This window comes from Salvelinus alpinus, chromosome 22 (genome assembly GCF_045679555.1).
Source record: "Salvelinus alpinus chromosome 22, SLU_Salpinus.1, whole genome shotgun sequence".
Taxonomy (NCBI): Eukaryota; Metazoa; Chordata; class Actinopteri; order Salmoniformes; family Salmonidae; genus Salvelinus; species Salvelinus alpinus.
The window spans coordinates 12,323,885-12,343,585 of record NC_092107.1 but is presented as its reverse complement, the minus strand read 5'-3'; the positions used below and the strand labels follow the sequence as shown (position 1 = coordinate 12,343,585).

The 19,701-nt window shown below is 43.0% G+C and overlaps 1 protein-coding gene across 1 annotated transcript in view; it reads right to left on the bottom strand.

The window, feature by feature from the left end:
• Positions 1 to 1,024: 1,024 nt before the first annotated feature.
• Positions 1,025 to 19,701, bottom strand: part of LOC139549748 (uncharacterized) — a 48,205-nt gene continuing 29,528 nt past the window's right edge. Inside the window, exons 6-10 of the mRNA XM_071360482.1 lie at positions 5,380 to 5,546; positions 3,348 to 3,561; positions 2,620 to 2,776; positions 2,173 to 2,242; positions 1,025 to 2,018 (exon numbers count right to left, since the gene is read on the bottom strand). Coding sequence (XP_071216583.1) covers positions 1,938 to 2,018; positions 2,173 to 2,242; positions 2,620 to 2,776; positions 3,348 to 3,561; positions 5,380 to 5,546 — 689 coding nt within the window. The 3' untranslated portion in view covers positions 1,025 to 1,937. The remainder of the gene's footprint in view (positions 2,019 to 2,172; positions 2,243 to 2,619; positions 2,777 to 3,347; positions 3,562 to 5,379; positions 5,547 to 19,701) is intronic.

Here is a 19,701-nt window from a genome sequence, read left to right as displayed (position 1 = left end):
GGAAGAAACCTAGAGAGGAACCCGGCTCTGAGGGGTGGCCAGTCCTCTTCTGGCTGTGCCAGGTGGAGATTATAAGAGTACATGGCCATTAAGGCCAGACTGTTCTTCAAGATGTTCAAACTGTAATACGGTTACGCTCAATAGTATAAACCAGTGGTCCTTCTAGATTTATATGAATCACTGAATAGAACACAAATGTGTTGCCATGGTAGTTCAAACAGGGTAGAAATAACAATTATTTCACCTTATTGTAAATAATTTAGGATGAAACGACAAAATCAATTGGACTGAGGAATGAATCTGACAAGCTATTTATTTTATAATTCAATTTAAATATTCTAAATTAGTCTCATGACTAATTTATTGGACTGCTCTAGGTTTTTATACTGAACAAAAATATAAATGCAACATGCAACAATGTCAATTGAAATAAATTCATCAAGCCCTAATCAATGGATTTCACATGACTGGGAATACAAATATGCATCTGTTGGTCACAGATTCCTTAAAAGAAAATTGACCTCACAATGAGCCTCAGGATCTCATCACGGTACTTTTGTGCATTCAAATCTCCATCGATAAAATGCAATTGTGTTCGTTGACATCAGCAAACCACTCGCCCACACGACCCATTACACGTGGTCTGCGGTTGTGAGGCCGGTTGGACGTACTGCCAAGTTCTCTAAAACGACGTTGAAGGTCGTGGTAGATAAATGAACATTCAATTCTCTGGCAACAGCTCTGGTGGACATTCCTGCAATCAGTATGCCAATTGCACGCTCCCTCAAAACTTGAGACATCTGTAGCATTGTATTGTGGGATAAAACTGCACATTTTAGAGTGGCCTTTTACTGTCCCCAGCACAAGATGCACCTGGGTAATGATCATGCTGTTCAATCAGCTTCTTGATATGCCACACCTGTCAGGTGGATGGATTATCTTGGCAAAGGAGAAATGTTCACTAATAGGGATATAAACAAATTTGTGCACAAAAGTTGTGAGAAATAAGGTTTTTGTGCGTATGGAACATTTCTGGGACTGTTTATTTCAACTCATTAAACATGGGACCAACACTTTACATGTTGCGTTTATATTTTACTTCAGTGTAGTTCACACCAGCAACATGGATGGGGATTTCAAACAGCATGGGTGCCCGTTTAAGTCAGATAAGGTTTAAAGACCGACACTATTGAAAATGTACTGTAGTTCAACTTACATGGTAAATGGACAAACCATTTTACCAACGGACAAGAACATTTATGTATTGTATTAAGCATCATTTTTATATCATTTGCACATACATGCATTCAACAACATTCACTACACTGTACATCCAAATTCCAACATGTAAATCAAATCCTGTAAATTCATTCAACATCTAAATCAGAGGTCATAATTGGTCCACTCCTGAATGTAGTTATACCAACGGGTACAAATGTAACACAAACTCTGAAATATATGTTTAAAATAATATTAATTGGACTCAATGAAGCAGATGTAGCCACAGGCAAAGACTGTCTACAATTCTAGCAATAGATTCCATAAGGACCGATAGTTCAACAAAAACTCTCATAATAGCTGTACAAAAACAATGATTCTAAATTACAAAATTGATAAAGCAGACAATAACTTAGTAATATACGCATCTCCTTCATAATAGGAAAATCTATCCAGAAATGTTTAGAGTATAGTGCAAAACGTATGTGTGTGTCCGTGTGTCAGATCCATGTCTATCCCACCAGTAGAATCAGCTGTTGACAAGCCATGAAAGAAGGGAGGAGTGTGAGTGGGTGTGGATACTGATGTGTGAGACAGAACTAAGTCCAGGAATCTTGGCGTTTTTAACAAACAGTGTAAGCGAGAATTCTGGCCAACCCCTCCCATTGGCAAGGCATGGAGGGGCCTCTGTCCTTACAGAGCACTGCCACCAGGGGTCTCTAGCACTGAGACTCGGCCATGATCTCTCCCTGAGCCAGAGGCCTCTCTTTGTGGATGTAGTAATCCTCATAGTCGGAATCCTAGGGACAGGAAGTGGGGTAACAGATAAATATTTCATGGACGTCTCATATTGTCAGACGTAGACTACATGTAAAATTTAAGAGTATGAAATTGATCGGGCGAGACATGTGCCCCTAAGTAATTCATGAGCAAAAAAAAAAAAAAAGGCCATACCCGCAAATATAGGTCACAGCATGTCATGTTTTTCTCCTTGCGGTTGATCTGCTTGAAGCCAGGCTCATCTCTGTCAAAAAGATGATAGAGTTCAAATTGGTCAAATCACAAAACGGTCAGCATTAGCAATTTGCTATATTGGCAAAAGTCCATTTTTCAATGAATATTTCCTTGATTCCTCGCATCCTCTCTGCTCAGCTCCTTCTCAATCTTATTGAAGAAGGTCCACTGCCCCTCCCCTTGGACCCTCTTCTCCAATGCATTTTGAGATGGAGGAGAGAAGACGCAAGGAATCAAGGAAAGATTCATTGAGAAAAAGCAATAATGTCCATTCAACAAGTCAGGGTTGGGGGCTCCCTTCACCAGAAACCATATCACTTCTTTAAAACCATATGTCTAGGATGTCCTGAAGAACTGGTGCACTGATTGAGGAGTAAATCCACTCACTCGGGTGTGACCTCAATAGGGGAGTGGTAGCCCTGGGCCTGTCTCTTGTCCCTCGGAGGGCAGCACATGCGACCTAGCAGAACCAGCGTGATGATGGCAGAAGGAAGCAGGATGAAGGCTAGAAGCACCGCCACGTCCGAGAAACGAACCGTGGGCACTGTGGAGAGGAGAGGGTTCATCATAACCACATACACACTCAGTGTCAGCGCAAAGTGGAGACGCTAACGATTTTATGATCTCTTTAGGTACGAGATCCGCCTCGTTACCTATGACCGCAGCACAGCCGTGCTAAAAAGGTTGTTTAGCGCGCCCTCTCGCATACAACTGCTTAAATAAACCTGTAAAAGCTTCTTAAAGAGGGATGGTTTAAGCTTTGTGGAAAATATGACTCAATCCATAGCACATACGTACCTAAATCTACTGTAGAAGTCTTTAAAAAGGCACCAATAAATATGCGCCCAACCATACCAGTATTGAACACGAGGTAGTAGGTTTTACTGCCCCCAGTGCCACAATTCCCATAAAGCCATGTTCTACACATCATCATTCCCAAGGTCAATAGTGTGAACCCACAATCACCTTTACTAACAAATCCTAAACTTCTGCCTCTCAATTAAGGGCCAAATCCTGACTTGAGATGCACATTTTCTTACTGGAAAATGTGCTCAAACGTCCCATTGACATCAATGCATTGCCCTAAACATACATTTTTTAAGTAATTGCCTCACCTTTGGGCGTCACGGTGAGGACGGTCTGTGAGGTGGGGGATCCGTGAACGTCAGGGGGGTTCCTGACTGAGCAGGTGTAGGTGCCGTTGTCGCTGAGGGAGGCGTTGAGGAGCTGGATGGAGGCGTCGCCCCGGGCCGGGCTGCCCAGCCACTTCACGCGCCCGTTAAACTGGCCGTCCTGCGGAGGGAACGCCAGAGAGGAGAAGTGGAAGAACTGGGGAACAAAGAGAAGAGGAGAGATTGTGACGGCTCTGGGCAGGACAGTGTTACTTAGTGTTACTTAGACCTTAGCAACTACAGAGCCACTTTACAAGACACAGACAACAGAAACACTGCATCAATCACATAACCATCACCGTGTTTTCGAAAAGTAGGGAGGGGTGTAGAATAAACTTTGAATAAAGTTGAAGCTAAAATAGGGTTTTACTCATCAGACAGTAATCCACAGACAAATAGACAATAAGAAGTGTCAAAGAGACACATTGAAGAAAACAAACTACACATAGGGAATAAACAGCACAGGAAAATATACACAAAGACAAACACACGGCAGGCCTGTTAACAATCAATGGTGCTCAACAGTTATATTGTTTTATAGCTCTATATGGGCTGGGCTCTCCAGGAGGCACTTCAGTTCAGACAGCCATAGAGCTGAGAGGGCTGATACAGACAGCATACTAAATCTAATCACTGCACTCAGTCAACCAGACAGGTTACACCTAGCCACATGGAGATTATACACAGCCAAGTGCCTCTGAAACATTCAGAGCCGGACCCAGATTAAAGGTAGTCGTGGACTAAAACTCACTTTCAATGGAAATTCTCCATTGAGAATGATTTTCAAGCCTGGAATAATCTGGGTCCGGGAAACCGGCACTCAGGGTGCAATGTTAGGGCCTGTGGTTAAAAGCTTTGTGGTTACCGTAACAAATAAAAACCTGATGGATCATGGGCAATTGCATTTAAATGAATATTGAATTGATTTGATCATGTCTTATACAAGACATTGATTGACTGGAGTTGTTCATTCAGAGGAACTGAATCACAAGTCCTCCATCGCTGTCCGTTGCTAGAGCTGCCTTTTCAGTCCTGGAAATGAATTCTCATCAAGATATTGATAATTATGCAGGGAGACTGAAGCACACCACCAATTCATAGTTCTCAAGCCTTGGCTGGTAAATTATATTTCTGATAGAGTTTTTTTCAAATGCTTATTCACAGTGCCTTTTGATATACGATTGTGGCAATAAAAGTGTCCGAATCCACTAATGAAATTGGATGGAAACAAATGTGCCATGAGAGACAAATTCACTCTCTAGCTCTGTTGTGTTGGCTAGCTCTATGGGGAATGCGGCGAAATGTTCTACACATTTCACTCTCCGTCTATAGTTGCACAGAACAAACTTGTTTCAAGTAAATAAAGAAATGAAACCAAGGATGTTGTTGGATTCCCGGTAAGAACCCACTCTATCTGCAAAAACTGACACAGCAGTAGGCCTGACTACTACATCTTAATGACTAAACCAACAGCTTCTATCACCCCATCAAGGGAGCCACAGCACATTAGCCATCACTTAGCGCTGAGAGCTCCTATAGGATATGATATCCCAACAACTACATAGCGTATACGTTATCGGCCCCTCCAAATGGAATTAAAAATGTACGCGGTCAGCCGCTCTGAGTATGGACAAGGAAATTGGATCTAGGGGAACTTTGGTGTCAGAGCTCTGACTCGCAACTTCCAGCTCGAGGCATACATTTAACATACATTTACCACATCACCAAGATGTGGAAGAGTGATCCTGATTCCTGCCCCTAACTGCCTGGGGTTTCTGAGTTATATTCCCAGGGGTTAAGGGTTTCAGAGAAATAGAATTACTAGAACGGATGGCACAATTAAAGTCAACGTATCGGCAGCCATATTGAGTGTACCCATGCCAGGACATAAAAGCACAAGAATTCTTCATTCAATGTGTGCTTTATTAACAAATCAACTCAATATACTGATTCATTTTCTATGGTGCGTACTTACTGCCTGCGGAGGGCCTCCGGTCTGGGGCCTGTAGGACCAGTCCACTGACATACGGCTGGTGGCTCGGCTGGTAGAGGTGAAGGTGCAAGTCAGGGTGACGGCGTCGCCCTTCACAGAATGGACCTCTGCAGGGGAGCTCACTGTCATGGCTGACACAGGGCACAGCACTGAGAGAGACAGCAGGGCAGGGAGGTGGTCAGATGAGGAAGATAGATTAAGGAGGAGGAAGGGCAGACGATTGCACAGAATTTTAAGTGAAATCCAGTTGGGAACAAAATACATTGTAGAAGTCAAAAGATTAATAATTTCGGAGCGAGGTAGTTCACATAAACCAAACACAAATAAACAGAATAAAGCTAAAGTTCTCATTTGACAATTGTGTATAATGTCAAAGGTCAAAGGTAACCCCAAAGGCCCACATTGTTGACCCAGTATTAACCCAGTATCCAGATGGCAACATCAAACCTTCTGTACACTGCCTGACATTAATTGAAAAAACACAATCTAATGCATTTTCCATGGGAAACATTGTTTTCTTGGCACCATCTGACAACAAGACTACTAGAAGACTAGTTGTAGCAGTAATAGTGTCCTAGTAATAGTGATTCTTTACCAATTCCTGGATTGGCAGGCAAACAACAACAGCTGTTGATCTTTCCATCAACTTTCAGCAAACATGGCAATAACGACACAGCCTACAGTAGTAGTCGTATTCCTTGTGATGAGAGTTGCCAATGCAGACATTGTGCAATGCAAAAAAAATACAAAACATTTACATAATGTGTGTTATATTTCAAAACAGGCCCACCCCCATAGATTCAATATTGTATTTTCCATGTGAACTCCAACCCAAACAGGAAAATGCAAACGTATCATTTAACATACAGCATACTGTAGGTCTGTACGTGGTTCAGAGATTCAGATTTCAACAGTACATTATAATTATTCTACCTTGGACAAGTGAAGGAGACATTCAAAGGAATGTTAAAAAAAGGGAAAAAAATAACTCTCTCTCTAAGGACAAAGAGATAGTCCAAGTACTGTGAACTACAAATATTTGAGTGATCTAAAATACACCATACAGAGCAGAATCAGAGGGTTAATAGGGTATGCAGATATCCTGCTCTATTTCAAAACACCTTGGAGTAAAGTGGACCGAGAATGAACAAGCTAATCTCATAACCAAGGTAGCAATCATGTTGAAAAAAGTATTTCAAGCTGAAGAGCAGTAGATGCTTGATAGCGGTTGACATTCTAATTGTTGATGAGAAAGTTGGCAACCCTTTGAGCCAGTTGCATGTATCCCCGTACGTCTCAAACATATAGGAAATGACTCCTCCTACTGTCGAACCAGTAGTTATATAAATCTGTTCAATGTCAGTAGACCTCACCCAAGAGTCATATTCTCAGTTCTAGATAATGGCTGCTTGGAATTGGACGCAGGGTACTTTAAACTCAATAACAAAACGCGAGTGAAGTTGAAAACAAGGGAAAAAGACGAAGCAATTCAAAGCCATGAGTCTTATGAATTTCACATGACAGGATACTGCATTCCTGATGTAAGGAACCTAGCCTCAGGCGCAATTTGGTTTGTTGAGAACATGCAGTATAATTATTTGTGGCTATTCACAAATGGATAAATAGTAGCCTATTGAAAATGTTGTTGGTTGTATAAATACATAGTAATATATCATGTTAACTATGAAGGCAAACATGTGGCTTATTATAATAATTCTAACAATAATTCATAAGGAATTGGTATGTAAGCTTTTTTTAAAAGTAGGCCTAGACAATTATACAAGGTACAAAATCAGGATTCTATAAAAACACCCACAATCCAAATGCTTGTATTTCATATGTAAAGGTAGTCTAGTGTCGCAAATTAGTTGATCTGTGAGATTGAAAACGAGCTTGACAAATGAGAGGGTTGTACTCACCAAAACAAACCATTAAATACAGCAACACGACAATGTTCAAACGTATAATCCTGTGTTGATGCCAAACCATTTTAGTAGAATGATGTAAGGCTTTAGAAAAAGTTAGAATAAATTGTCAAGTCTAGTCAAATTTTGCGTTTCGGATACTCGTCGTCCATTTTTTTGTGTGACTCAGTTTCTCCGCTGTGCCTACCCAGTGTGCACTACCTGACAAACAGGTGTTTCAGGAAGTATTGCTGACACTCCTCGCCCTGACCAAAGAGGGGAAAGGAAGCGAGTCACCCCACACGCAGTTTCTTCCGCCGGTTATTTTCTGGTTAAGTGGAAGTCAATAAACTACGTAGACCAGGCATTACTGTCTATGGGAGACAGGTAGACAAGTAGAACAAAACTGACAATTTTTTTCAATGGTAAACGGCCTGAGTGAAGTATCTTTATTTATTAACCATCGTTGGCCTGGCATCACATATTCCTGGTGCGTATTTTACATTCAATAAAATTAAATCAAATAAAATGTTATTAGTATCATGTGCCGAATACAGCAGGTGTACAGTGAAATGCTTACTTACGAGCCCCTAACCAACAATGCAGTTAATATGGATAAGAATAAGAAATAAAAGTAATTAAAGAGGAGCAGTAAAATAACAGTAGCGAGACCACATACAGGGGGGTACCGGTACAGAGTCAATGTGCGGGAGCACCGGTTAGTTGAGGTAATATGTACATGTAGGTAGCAGCAGTGGTGTAAAAGAGGGGGGCAAATAGTCTGGGTAGCCATTTGATTAGGTGTTCAGGAGTCTTATGGCTTGGGGGTAGAACTGTTTAGAAGCCTCTTGGACCTAGACTTGGCGCTCCGGTACCACTTGCCATGCGGTAGCAGAGAGAACAGTCTATGACAAGGGTGGCTGGAGTCTTTGACAATTTTTAGGGCCTTCCTCTGACACCGCCTGGTATAGAGGTCCTGGATGGCAGGAAGCTTGGCCCCAGTGATGTACTGGGCCGTTCGCACTACCCTCTGTAGTGCCTTGCGGTCGGAGGCTGAGCAGTTGCCATAACAAGCAGTGATGCAACGTCAAGATGCTCTCGATGGTGCAGCTGTAGAACCTTTTGAGGATCTGAGGACCCATGCCAAATCTTTTCAGTCTCCTAAGAGGGAATAGGTTTTGTAGGGCCCTCTTCACAACTGTCTTGGTGTGCTTGGACCATGTTAGTTTGTTGGTGATATGGACACCAAGGAACTTGAAGCTCTCAACCTGCTCCACTGCAGCCCCGTCAATGAGAATGGGGGTGTGCTCGGTGCTCTTTTTCCTGTAGTCCACAATCATCTCCTTTGTCTTGCTCACGTTGAGGGAGAGGTTGTTGTCCTGGCACCACACGGCCAGGTCTCTGACCTCCTCCCTATAACCTGTCTCGTTGTGTGATCAGGCTGTTGTGTTGTCGGCAAACTTAATGATGGTGTTGGAGTTGTGCCTGGCCGTGCAGTCATGAGTGAACAGGGAGTACAGGAGGGGACTGAGCACACACCCCTGAGGGGCCCCTGTGTTGAGGATCAGCGTGGAGGATGTGTTGTTACCTACCCTTAACACCTGGGGGCGGCCAGTCAGGAAGTCCAGGATCCAGTTGCAGAGGGAGGTGTTTAGTCCCAGGGTCCTTAGCTTATTGATGAGCTTTGAGGGCACTATGGTGTTAAACGCTGTGCTGTAGTCAATGAATAGCATTCTCACATAGGTGTTCCTTTTGTCCAGGTGGGAAAGGGCAGTGTGGGGTGCAATAGAGATTGCATCATCTGTGGATCTGTTGGGGCGCTATGGAAATTGGAGTGGGTCTAGGGTTTCTGGGATAATGGTGTTGATGTGAGCCATGACCAGCCTTTCAAAGCACTTCATGGCTACAGACGTGAGTGCTACGGACCAATAGTCATTTAGGCAGGTTACCTTCTAGGGCACAGGCATTATGGTGGTCTGATTAAACATGTTGTATTACAGACTCGGACAGGGAGAGTTTGAAAATGTCAGTGAAGACACTTGCCAGTTGGTCAGAGCATGCTCGCAGTACACGTCCTTGTAATCCGTCTGGCCCTCCGGCCTGGCGAATGTTGACCTGTTTAATGGTCTTACTCACATCGGCTGCGGAGAGCGTGATTACACAGTCTTCATGGAACACCTGGTGCTCTCATGCATGTTTCAGTGTTATTTGCCTCGAAACAAGCATAGAAGTATTTTAGCTCGTCTGGTAGGCTCGTGTCACTGGACAGCTCTCGGCTGTGCTTCCCTTTGTAGTCTGTAATGGTTTGCAAGCCCTGCTACATCCGACGAGCGTCAGAGCCGGTGTAGTACGATTCGATCTTAGTCCTGTATTGATGCTTTGCCTGTTTGATGGTTCGTCGAGTACTGCACTTCTGTAGTACTGCCAAGAATGAGGATGAGCATCTTGAGCTGGCAAAATAATAATCTCATCATCTTTTGCACTTACCTGAGTAGGCCTTCATGATTTTTACATTGGCAATATGCTTGTCGTTATGTCTTTTTAGTAGCAACATCACCCTTTTGAAAGCATTGGATATGACAATTAAATGTTTTCACTCCTAAACCTTTTTCAATGCCACTCATCACCTTATGTGACCTTGTGTGTCTAATCCTCCTCTCTTATCAGCCTTCTCTGTAAACTTCTGGCTACCCTGTGGGAGCGGCCAGCTATTCCTAGAGTACAATACCCCTGTCCCAGAGCCCTAGTCTTTAACTTTGTAATTATCCTTAATGGGTGAGACATTTATTTATTTGTCCAGCACTACCAGTTTACCCCTGTGTACGCCTACGTTAGAGAGCCCTTTGAAGTTATGTCTTCATTTAATTCTGATACCATTACATCTGTAGTGAACAAGTATCAATCCCAGGGGCATGCACTTCCTACACCGACAAGAGAATTACATCCCATAATCAGATTTCTACATGGACAGAATTTCAAGGATGTCCTTTTAGTTGCAAACGTGAAGGATTCTGGGTATTACCTGAGTGTGTTTCCAACAGTGCTGCTTTGTGTTTGTGTAATGTGTATTCTTAGAGAGGCCTCTGTTTGGTACAGTAGTGTGCATTTCAGTTCTACCTTCCCAGTGAGAATGAATGGACCCTCACTTCTCACTGTCTCCATGGGGGCACGGTGAACAGAGGGCTGATTCTTCAGATGTCAACATGTGGGAAACTAATAAAAGGGGTTTAGCTACAAGGTCCAACGAACAGACTGTGCCTCTGATTATCCAGGTGTATGTAGATGTGCAGTGCTGTGATGTAAAGTACCATGGCCCTCCTCTCATCTTTTGGTAAAGGATATTATCTCTTCATGTGTACAGAAATCTGAGAGTTATACATACAAACATGAGTGTAGCTGTCAAAATTGTCAAAGCAATGGATGGCAGACTCAAAAATCATCTGTACAGAAATCATACTGTGGACAATACACCCAGGAACATAACATTAAGAACACCTTCATAATATTGAGTTGCCCTCAGAACAGCCTCAATTCGTCGGAGCATGGACTCTACAAGGTGTCGAAAGCGTTCCACAGGGATGCCTGCCCAAGTTGACTCCAATGCTTCCCACAGTTGTGTCAAATTGGCTGGATGTCCATTGGGTGGTGGACCATTCTTGATACACATTTTTTTAATATATTTTTTTATTTCACCTTTATTTAACCAGGTAGGCTAGTTGAGAACAAGTTCTCATTTGCAACTGCGACCTGGCCAAGATAAAGCATAGCAATTTGACACATACAACAACACAGAGTTACACATGGAATAAACAAAACATACAGTAGAAAAATAAGTCTATATACAATGTGAGCAAATGAGGTGAGATAAGGGAGGTAAAGGCAAAAAAAGGCCATGGTTGCGAGGTAAATAAAATATAGCAAGTAAAACACTGGAATGGTAGATTTGCAGTGGAAGAATGTGCAAAGTAGAAATAGAAATAATGGGGTGCAAATGAGCAAAATAAATAAATAAATACAGTAGGGGAAGCGGTAGTTGTTTGGGCTAAATTATAGATGGGCTATGTACATATGGGAAACTGTTGAGCGTGAAAAACCCAGCAGCGCTGCAGTTTTTGACACAATCAAACCAGTGCGCCTATTACCATACCCCGTTCAAACGCACTTAAATCTTTTGCCTTGCCCATTTACCCTATGAATTGGCAGACATACACAATCCATGTCTCAATTGTCTCAAGGCTTAAAAATCCGTCTTTAACCGGTCTCCTCCCCTTCATCTACACTGATTAAAGTGGATTTAACAAGTGACATCAATAAGGGATCATAGCTTTCACCTGGTCAGTCTATGTCATGTCTAATGTTTTGTGCACTCATTGTATTGTTGCTGTCACGAATATCACCGAAGGGGCTCCCCTTCCTTTCCGGGTGGCTCGGAGGTCGTCGTCACCGGTCTACTAGCTGCCACCGATCCCTTTTTCCCTTTTCGTTTGGTTTTGTCTAATAGTTTTCACCTGTTCCTTGTTGGGGTTTTGGGGTGGTTGTTATTTAAGTTCGATTAGCCCGCTTGTGTTTGTGCGGGCTTGTTTCTGTATTGTGAGAGGTGTTCTTTATTTATGTGGGTTTTCCGCTGTCCGGTTTGATACCAGAGTGTACTTAGGTGGAGTGTATTACGCCTATGTTCGGCGTTACCTTTTGTACCTTTTTTGGTTGGACATTAAGGCGTGTTTTTCCCCGTATCCTCTGCTCTCTGCGCCTGACTCCACACCCATTCACTCTTTGAGCGTTACAGTTGCCTCTCCCCTTGACTATTTTCCTCATTATTACTCATTATTTTACTTCTCAGCATAACGTAGATAGATTGCACAGTCTTGCCAGGGGACGCTGTAAGTCGCCAGTCAAGTCTTCAGCCTTCAAGTCACATTCCCATGGTGAAGCGTGTATTGTTGCTGCTGTTGCTACATGCCCAGACCAGCCCATTTGTGAGGACCTGGGGCTGGGACAAAGTGCACCAATAGGGTGATGTTTTTACGAAATGCTGAGGTTTACCTCCTAGTCACTGTCTGTGCCTGGTACAACCCATCATTGGGTGTGGAATGAGATGATGAGAGGATGACTGTTTGTTTGTCTGTCCAGCTTTCAGCTCCAAGGGAAAGGCTTAGGCCTACCAACATTCCTTTCATTTATTTTAACCAAGCCGTGTTATGCTTGTCATCTCTTGTGTAGTTCAGTAGGTGTGAAGGAGGAATAAAGGATTCAGGACACAGACAGATCTTAATCCCAAATCTAGGTTTACATTCTTATACACTTCAACAGAAATATTGACCAAAATCCCATTAAGTTTAACAGCTACCATAAAGTTAGACTTATCTTGTATTTATGTAATTACATAGTAACTGATATGACAGCCAAAAGCTTATCTCGTTTCTATGTTTATCTGCGCAATAAAATGTTTGACATATCAAAGTAGTTACTCGGTTATTACAAGACAAAGACAAGTAGTGTTGCCCAAACAATGTATTGTTTGACATAATAATAATCGTTGTAACAGAAAATTGCAGTAATCATACCATGACATTGAATCAATCCATCATAATCATTGAATAGTCTTTTGACCCAAGTTCAAACCAAATGTTATTTGTCACTGTCACGCCCTGGCTATAGAGAGGTTGTTTATTCTCTATTTTGGTTAGGCCAGGGTGTGACATGGGTGGGCAGTCTATGTTCTTTTTTCTATGTTGTTGGTTTTCTATGTGTTTGGCCTGGTGTGGTTCCCAATCAGAGGCAGCTGTCTATCGTTGTCTCTGATTGGGAGCCATACTTAGGTAGCCTGTTTTCCCATTTTGTGTTGTGGGTGATTCATTTCTGTTTAGTGTGTGTTGCACCTAACGGAGCTGTTTCGGTTGTCACTTTGTTGTTTTTGCTTTTTAGTGTTCAGTTTCTATTAAACATGACGAACACTTACCACGCTGCGTTTTGGTCTTCACCTTCTTCCGACGACAGTCGTGACAGTCACATGTGCCTAATACAACAGGTGTAGACCTTACTGTGAAATGCTTACTTATACGCCCTTAACCAACAATGCAGTTAAGAAAATAGTTAAGAAAATACTTACTAAATAAACTAAAGTTTAAAAAATTATAATAATATCAATAATGAGGCTATATACTGGGGGTACCGGTACCGAGTCAATGTGTGTGGGTACAGGTTAGTCGAGGTAAGTACATGTAGGTAAGGATAAAGTGACTATGCATAGATAATAAACAGCGAGTAGCAGCAGTGTAAAAACAAATATTCTGGGTGGCCATTTGATTAATTGTTCAGCAGTCTTATGGCTTGGGGAAGCTGTTAATGAACCTTTTGGACCTAGACTTGGCACTCCGGTACCGCTTGCCATGCGGTAGCAGAGAGAACAGTCTATGACTTAGGTGACTGGAGTCTTTGACAATTTTTGGGGCCTTCATCTGACACTGCCTAGTATATAGGTCCTGGATGGCAGGAAGCTTGACCCCAGTGATGTACTGGGCCGTACACACTACCCTCTGTAGCGCCTTAAGGTCAGATGCCGAGCAGTTGCCATACCAGGCGGTGATGCAACCGGTCAGGATGCTCTCGATGGTGCAGCTGTAGAACTTTGAGGATCTGGGGACCCATGCCAAATCTGTTCAGTCTCCTGAGGGTTAAAAGGCATTGTTGTGCCATCTTTACAACTTTCTTGGTGTGTTTGGACCATGATAGTTTGTTGGTGATGTGGACACCAAGGAACTTGAAACTCTCGAGGGAGAGGTTGTTGTCATGGCACCACACTGCCAGGTCTCTGACCTCTTCCCTATAGGCTCATCGTTGTCGGTGATCAGGCCTATCAGGCCTACCACCGTTGTGTCGTCAGCAAACTTAATGATGGTGTTGGAGTCGTGCCTGGCCACGCAGTCGTGGGTGAACAGGGAGTACAGGAGGGGACTAAGCACGCACCCCTGAGGGGTCCCCGTGTTGAGGATCAGCGTGGCAGATGTGTTGTTGCCTACCCTTACCACCTGGGGGAGGCCCGTCAGAAAGTACAGGATCCAGTTGCAGAGGGAGGTGTTTAGTACCAGGGTCCTTAGCTTAGTGATGAGTTTTGAGGGCACTATGGTGTTGAACACTGAGCTGTAGTCACATAGGTGTTCCTTTTGTCCAGGTGGGTAAGGGTATTGTGGAGTGCGATTGAGATTGCGTCATCTGTGGATCTTTTGGGGCGGTATGCGAATTGGAGTGGGTCTAGGGTTTCCGGGATGATGGTGTTGATGTGAGGTCTGCTTGAAACATGTAGGTATTACAGACTCGGTCAGGGAGAGGTTGAAAATGTCAGTGAAGACACTTGCCTGTTGGTTCACGCATGCTCTGAGTACACGTCCTGGTAATCCGTCTGTACCCGCGTCCTTGTGAATGTTGACCTGTTTAAAGGTCTTGCTCACATCGGCTACGGAGAGCGTGATCACACAGATGTCCGGAACAGCTGGTGCTCTCATGCATGCTTCAGTGTTGCTTGCCTCAAAGCGAGCATTAAAGATATTTAGCTCGTCTGGTAGGCTCGCGTCACTGGGCAGCTCGCGGCTGGGTTTCCCTTTGTAGTCCGTAATAGTTTGCAAGCCCTGCCACATCCGACGAGTGTCAGAACCGGTGTAGTAGGATTCAATCTTAGTCCTGTATTGACGCTTTGCCTGTTTGATGGTTTGTCTGAGGGCATAGGTGGATTTCTTATAAGCCTTTATAAGCCTTTATTAGCTCGGTGCAGATGTAATCCATGGCTTCTGGTTGGGGTATGTACGTACGGTCACTGTGGGGACGATGTCGTCGATGCACTTATTGATGAAGCTGGTGACTGAGGTGGTATACTCCTCAATGCCATTGGATGAATCCTAGAACATATTCCAGTCTGTGCTAGCAAAACAGTCCTGTAGCGTTGCATCCGCGTCATCTGACCACTTCCGTATTGAGCGAGTCACTGGTATTCCTGCTTTAGTTTTTGCTTGTAAGCAGGAATCAGGAGGATAGAATTGGAAGGCGAGGGAGAGCTTTGTACGCGTCTGTGTGGAGAAAAGGTGGTCTAAAGTTTTTTCCTCTGGTTGCAAATGTGACATGCTGGTAGAAATTAGGTAAAACAGATTTGAGTTTGCCTGCATTAAAGTCCCCAGCCACTAGGAGCGCCTCTTCTGGATGATAATTTTTTCTTGCTTGCTTATGGCCTTCCACAACTCGTTGAGTGCGGTCTTAGTGCCAGCGTCGGTTTGTGGTGGTAAATAAACATCAATGAAAAATATAGATTAAAACTCTCTTGGTAGATAGTGTGATCTACAACTTATCATGAGGTACTCTACCTCAGGCGAGCAATACCTCGAGACTACCTTAATATTAGACATCGCGTACCTTAATATTAGACATTGCGCACCAGCTGTTATTGACAAATAGACACACACCCCCACCCCTCGTCTTACCGGACGTAACTGTTCTGTCCTGCCGATGCACGGAAAACTCAGCCAACTGTATATTATCTTTGTCCAGTTTGAGGTGAGTAATCACTATTCTGATATCCAGAAGCTCTTGTCGGTCATAAGAGACGGTAGCATCAACATTATGTACAAAATAAGTTACAAAAAATTCGAAAAAACACACTAAATATTGGTTAGGAGGCCATAAAACGGCAGCCATCCACTTCGGTGCCATTCTTCCATCATTTTTTTCTCCAAGACTTTTTGAGGAGATAACCTGTTTATTCCCAACCTCCAGAGAAGATTAAGTGATGAAATTAGGAGTGGACCTAGCTTTGAGTGGATAATCACCTGAAGCCTGGTGATGCTGGAGAGAGCCCAGATTACACCAGTGCAACCTTTCATTCAACAGAGCTGTCATTCTTAACTACAGAATGTAACAGATCCAATTATCTTGGATCGTTAGACTCCCTTCTAGAGTATTATCCCCCAAATCCCTCCCTCCTCTCCCTGCTATGTCAGTCAGTAACCAAAGCCGCACCAGAGTGGATAGACTTTGATCACTGCACACACACACACACACACACACACACACACACACACGATCTCATTCAAGAAAAATGAGCACACACAAACGCAACTTGCAGACGCATGGACAAGCATACTTCATGAATACAGCTCAAACAATGCATTGCAATCAGGCAACAGTTACTGCTAAGGGCACATCCATCAGTTGATAGACCACTAGAGACAACAAATGATAGATAACGATGCATAATAGATGCAATAAAACATGCTATTTGTTTAGCTACTATGTATGTGATGTCAGCAATCATCAGTTTAACAGATATAGTTGCTGAGGCTCAGATTTCAGCAGAGACGCATCATCAAGCTTCAAGAGCAGCAATAATTCAGTAAAAGGAATTTTATTATAAATCAAACAGTAACATTAACTTGGATTTTTTTAAACGACAGGAAAAAATACTTCTTGCGTGCCTAAAATGCAGAGACAAAAAACACATTTCTCAGTTGTACAAAACAACAAAAATTCTGTAAAAAAGTGGTACGGTAAAATGTCAGTAGGATGCATCCTCCATTAATAAAATAAAAAGTCTCAAGGAGATTTTTGGAATCAAAGGGTTTTCAGATCTGACCGCATGCGACTCTTCAACTCCCACGCACCCCGGCGGGCACTGAGGATAGATCATCTTCGTTGTAAAACTGCAATACTTGTTATTTTTCATATAAACGGAACACTATTAAAATCAGTCCAACATTCTTGATGTAATACATTCCCTTTTGTTAAGTGAGATCCCAGTTTTTTCTTTCTGCAGCTCCTCTCAACTCATTCAGGTAGCAGTGTTCTGTCCCTCTCCCTCTGTCCTGCTTTGGGCCATACTAGTCTGCTATGCTGCCTGGTGCTTCCTATTTCACCTCTAAAACTTCATCATCATCTACATCCAATAGGATTCTGATGTATTCTTGTTCTAGACTTTTCAAACTCTTCTTCAAACACTGCTTGAGATACAATACTGTAAAGGCATTCCCCTCATGTTCTCTTCTCCTGATCCCCGCTGTTATGTCGTCCTGGCTGCCATGCTCAGAGGCAGGGCTGGATTAAGTAATCACAGGTCACCTGGATTCACCTGGTCAGTCTGTCATGGAAAGAGCATGTTTTGTACAGTCAGTGTATACAGCTGAAGTCGGAAGTTTACATACACTTATGTTGGTGTCATTACAGTTACACACTAAAATGACATGCACAGCACAATTATTTAAACTGACACACAGAGAGCAAAACCACTTCTCAAGTCTCCAAAAGTCTAAACACATTTTCTGCTTTACACACATTTTGCAATTCAAAATGGCACTTTTTAAATGCACTGCACACGGTTCTCTGCATAAGACACAACAATCTGACATAAAGTCACATGTTTGCCATTTCAAAACACTGCCATTCAAAATGACACTACATGAGCTAATTGGCCAATACATGTGCCACCTGGCCAAACACCTCAATGGTTAATTGTTACCACTTCAATCAGGAAGTAAGCACTATGAAACAATAATGGAAGCCGTTGCAAAGAGAGGAAGAGGAAGAGGGAGGGTGAGAATGAGAGGGGGAGGAAGAGTGAGAGGTAGGGGTAGAGCTGGTAGAGGAGTTCATGGCCAAAGAAGACAACTTTCAAATGAAATCAGAACAACCTTAGTTGATCATGTCATCAACCATGGGCTGACAATGCGAGAGGCTGGACAGAGTGCAGCCCAACTTGAGCCGTTTTACTGTCGCCTGTGTCATCCGGACATTTAGACTGGAGTACAGGTATGTAACCAACATTTCTTTCACACTATGTAGTACACCCCATGTCATAGTGTATCAGTTGGGTGACACCTGTTTACTTCATGAATGGCTGATGTCATACACTAACTGCACACATTTTTTGTAGAATTTACTCTACTGTGGGGGAAATATCTTTAGGCTGCATTGTCCAAGCCCTATATTTTTGTTTTTCTAAAGGACTGAGAGACGCAACCATGGTGGAGGAAGGGCCCAAATGTTCACCGGGGTACAGGAAGCTGCCATTGTAAACTTGGTTTTGGAAAATAATGAAATCAGATTACGAGAAATTCAAAGCCACATCATCCAAGACAACACCATATTCAACAACATTCAACGAGTCAGTCTGTCCACAGTGGCTCGCATTCTCAAGCGAAACCAAATCAGAATGAAACAACTTTATAAGGTGCCGTTTGAGAGAAACTCTCAAAGAAACAAAGAGGTCAGACAAGCATATGTGGATGTAAGTACAATATTGACTGCAGTACACTACACGCAACATTGTTTCCCAGTGTACTGGATAACACCATATTGACTGCTTTTGTTCTTTGTTTTCAGGGAGTACTGGAAATGGATGCTCATGCAATCCCACATGAGTTCATCTTTATAGATGAGGCTGGGTTCAACCTAGCAAAGACCAGAAGAAGGGGGAGAAACGTCATTGGCCACAGAGCCATTATAGATGTTCCTGGCCAACGTGGTGGGAACATCACAATGTGCGCTGCCATCTCCAATATGCTTGGTGTCCTCCACCGTCATGCCAACCTTGGACCATACAACACAGCCCATATTCTCACATTTCTGGACAGACTCCACAACATTCTCATACCACCAGAGCGTATGAATGATGCAGACCATCAAAGAACCCGGTACGTTGTAGTATGGGACAAAGTGAGCTTTCATCGTGCAGCCCCAGTCCAAAACTGGTTTGCTGACCACCCACCATTTCTCGTGCAATACCTCCCACCGTACTCACCATTTCTGAACCCCATAGAAGAGTTCTTTTCGGCATGGCGGTGGAAGGTATACGACCGGCAGCCCTTTGTGCGCATGCCTCTTGTGCAGGCTATGGAAGAGGCATGTGATGAGATTGATGTGGGTGCGATTCAGGGATGGATAAGGCACTCAAGGCACTTCTTCCCTCGATGTCTGGCAATGGAAGATATTGCCTGTGATGTGGACGAGGCGTTGTGGCCAGACCCAGCTGTGCGGCAAGATGCTGCCTAATTTTTTTTCTTGCCTCTTTTTTCTATATATTTTTTCTGCACATTTTTTCAGCAATTTTCTTTTTCAGTTTACTGTTTTTTTGCGAGCATATTTTTGTTCAGTCCAATGTAAATATATCTGCTGTGCATATGTTGCACTGACTTGTTTGGTGAAAAATAAAAATAAAATGTTTCAACAGCATGTGTGTGTATCTGCAAATATTTCTGTGCATCTGAAGAATTTTCTACAATTTGAACTATTTTAGTATTATGGCAAAGCATACTAAAGATGAGAGTGCTTTTCATTATGCCCAACAGTGTGTAGTTGGTTAGACAAAAATCTGGTAATATGAATGAAGTGTGTGCCATTTCATGCAAACGTTTGATATTGATAA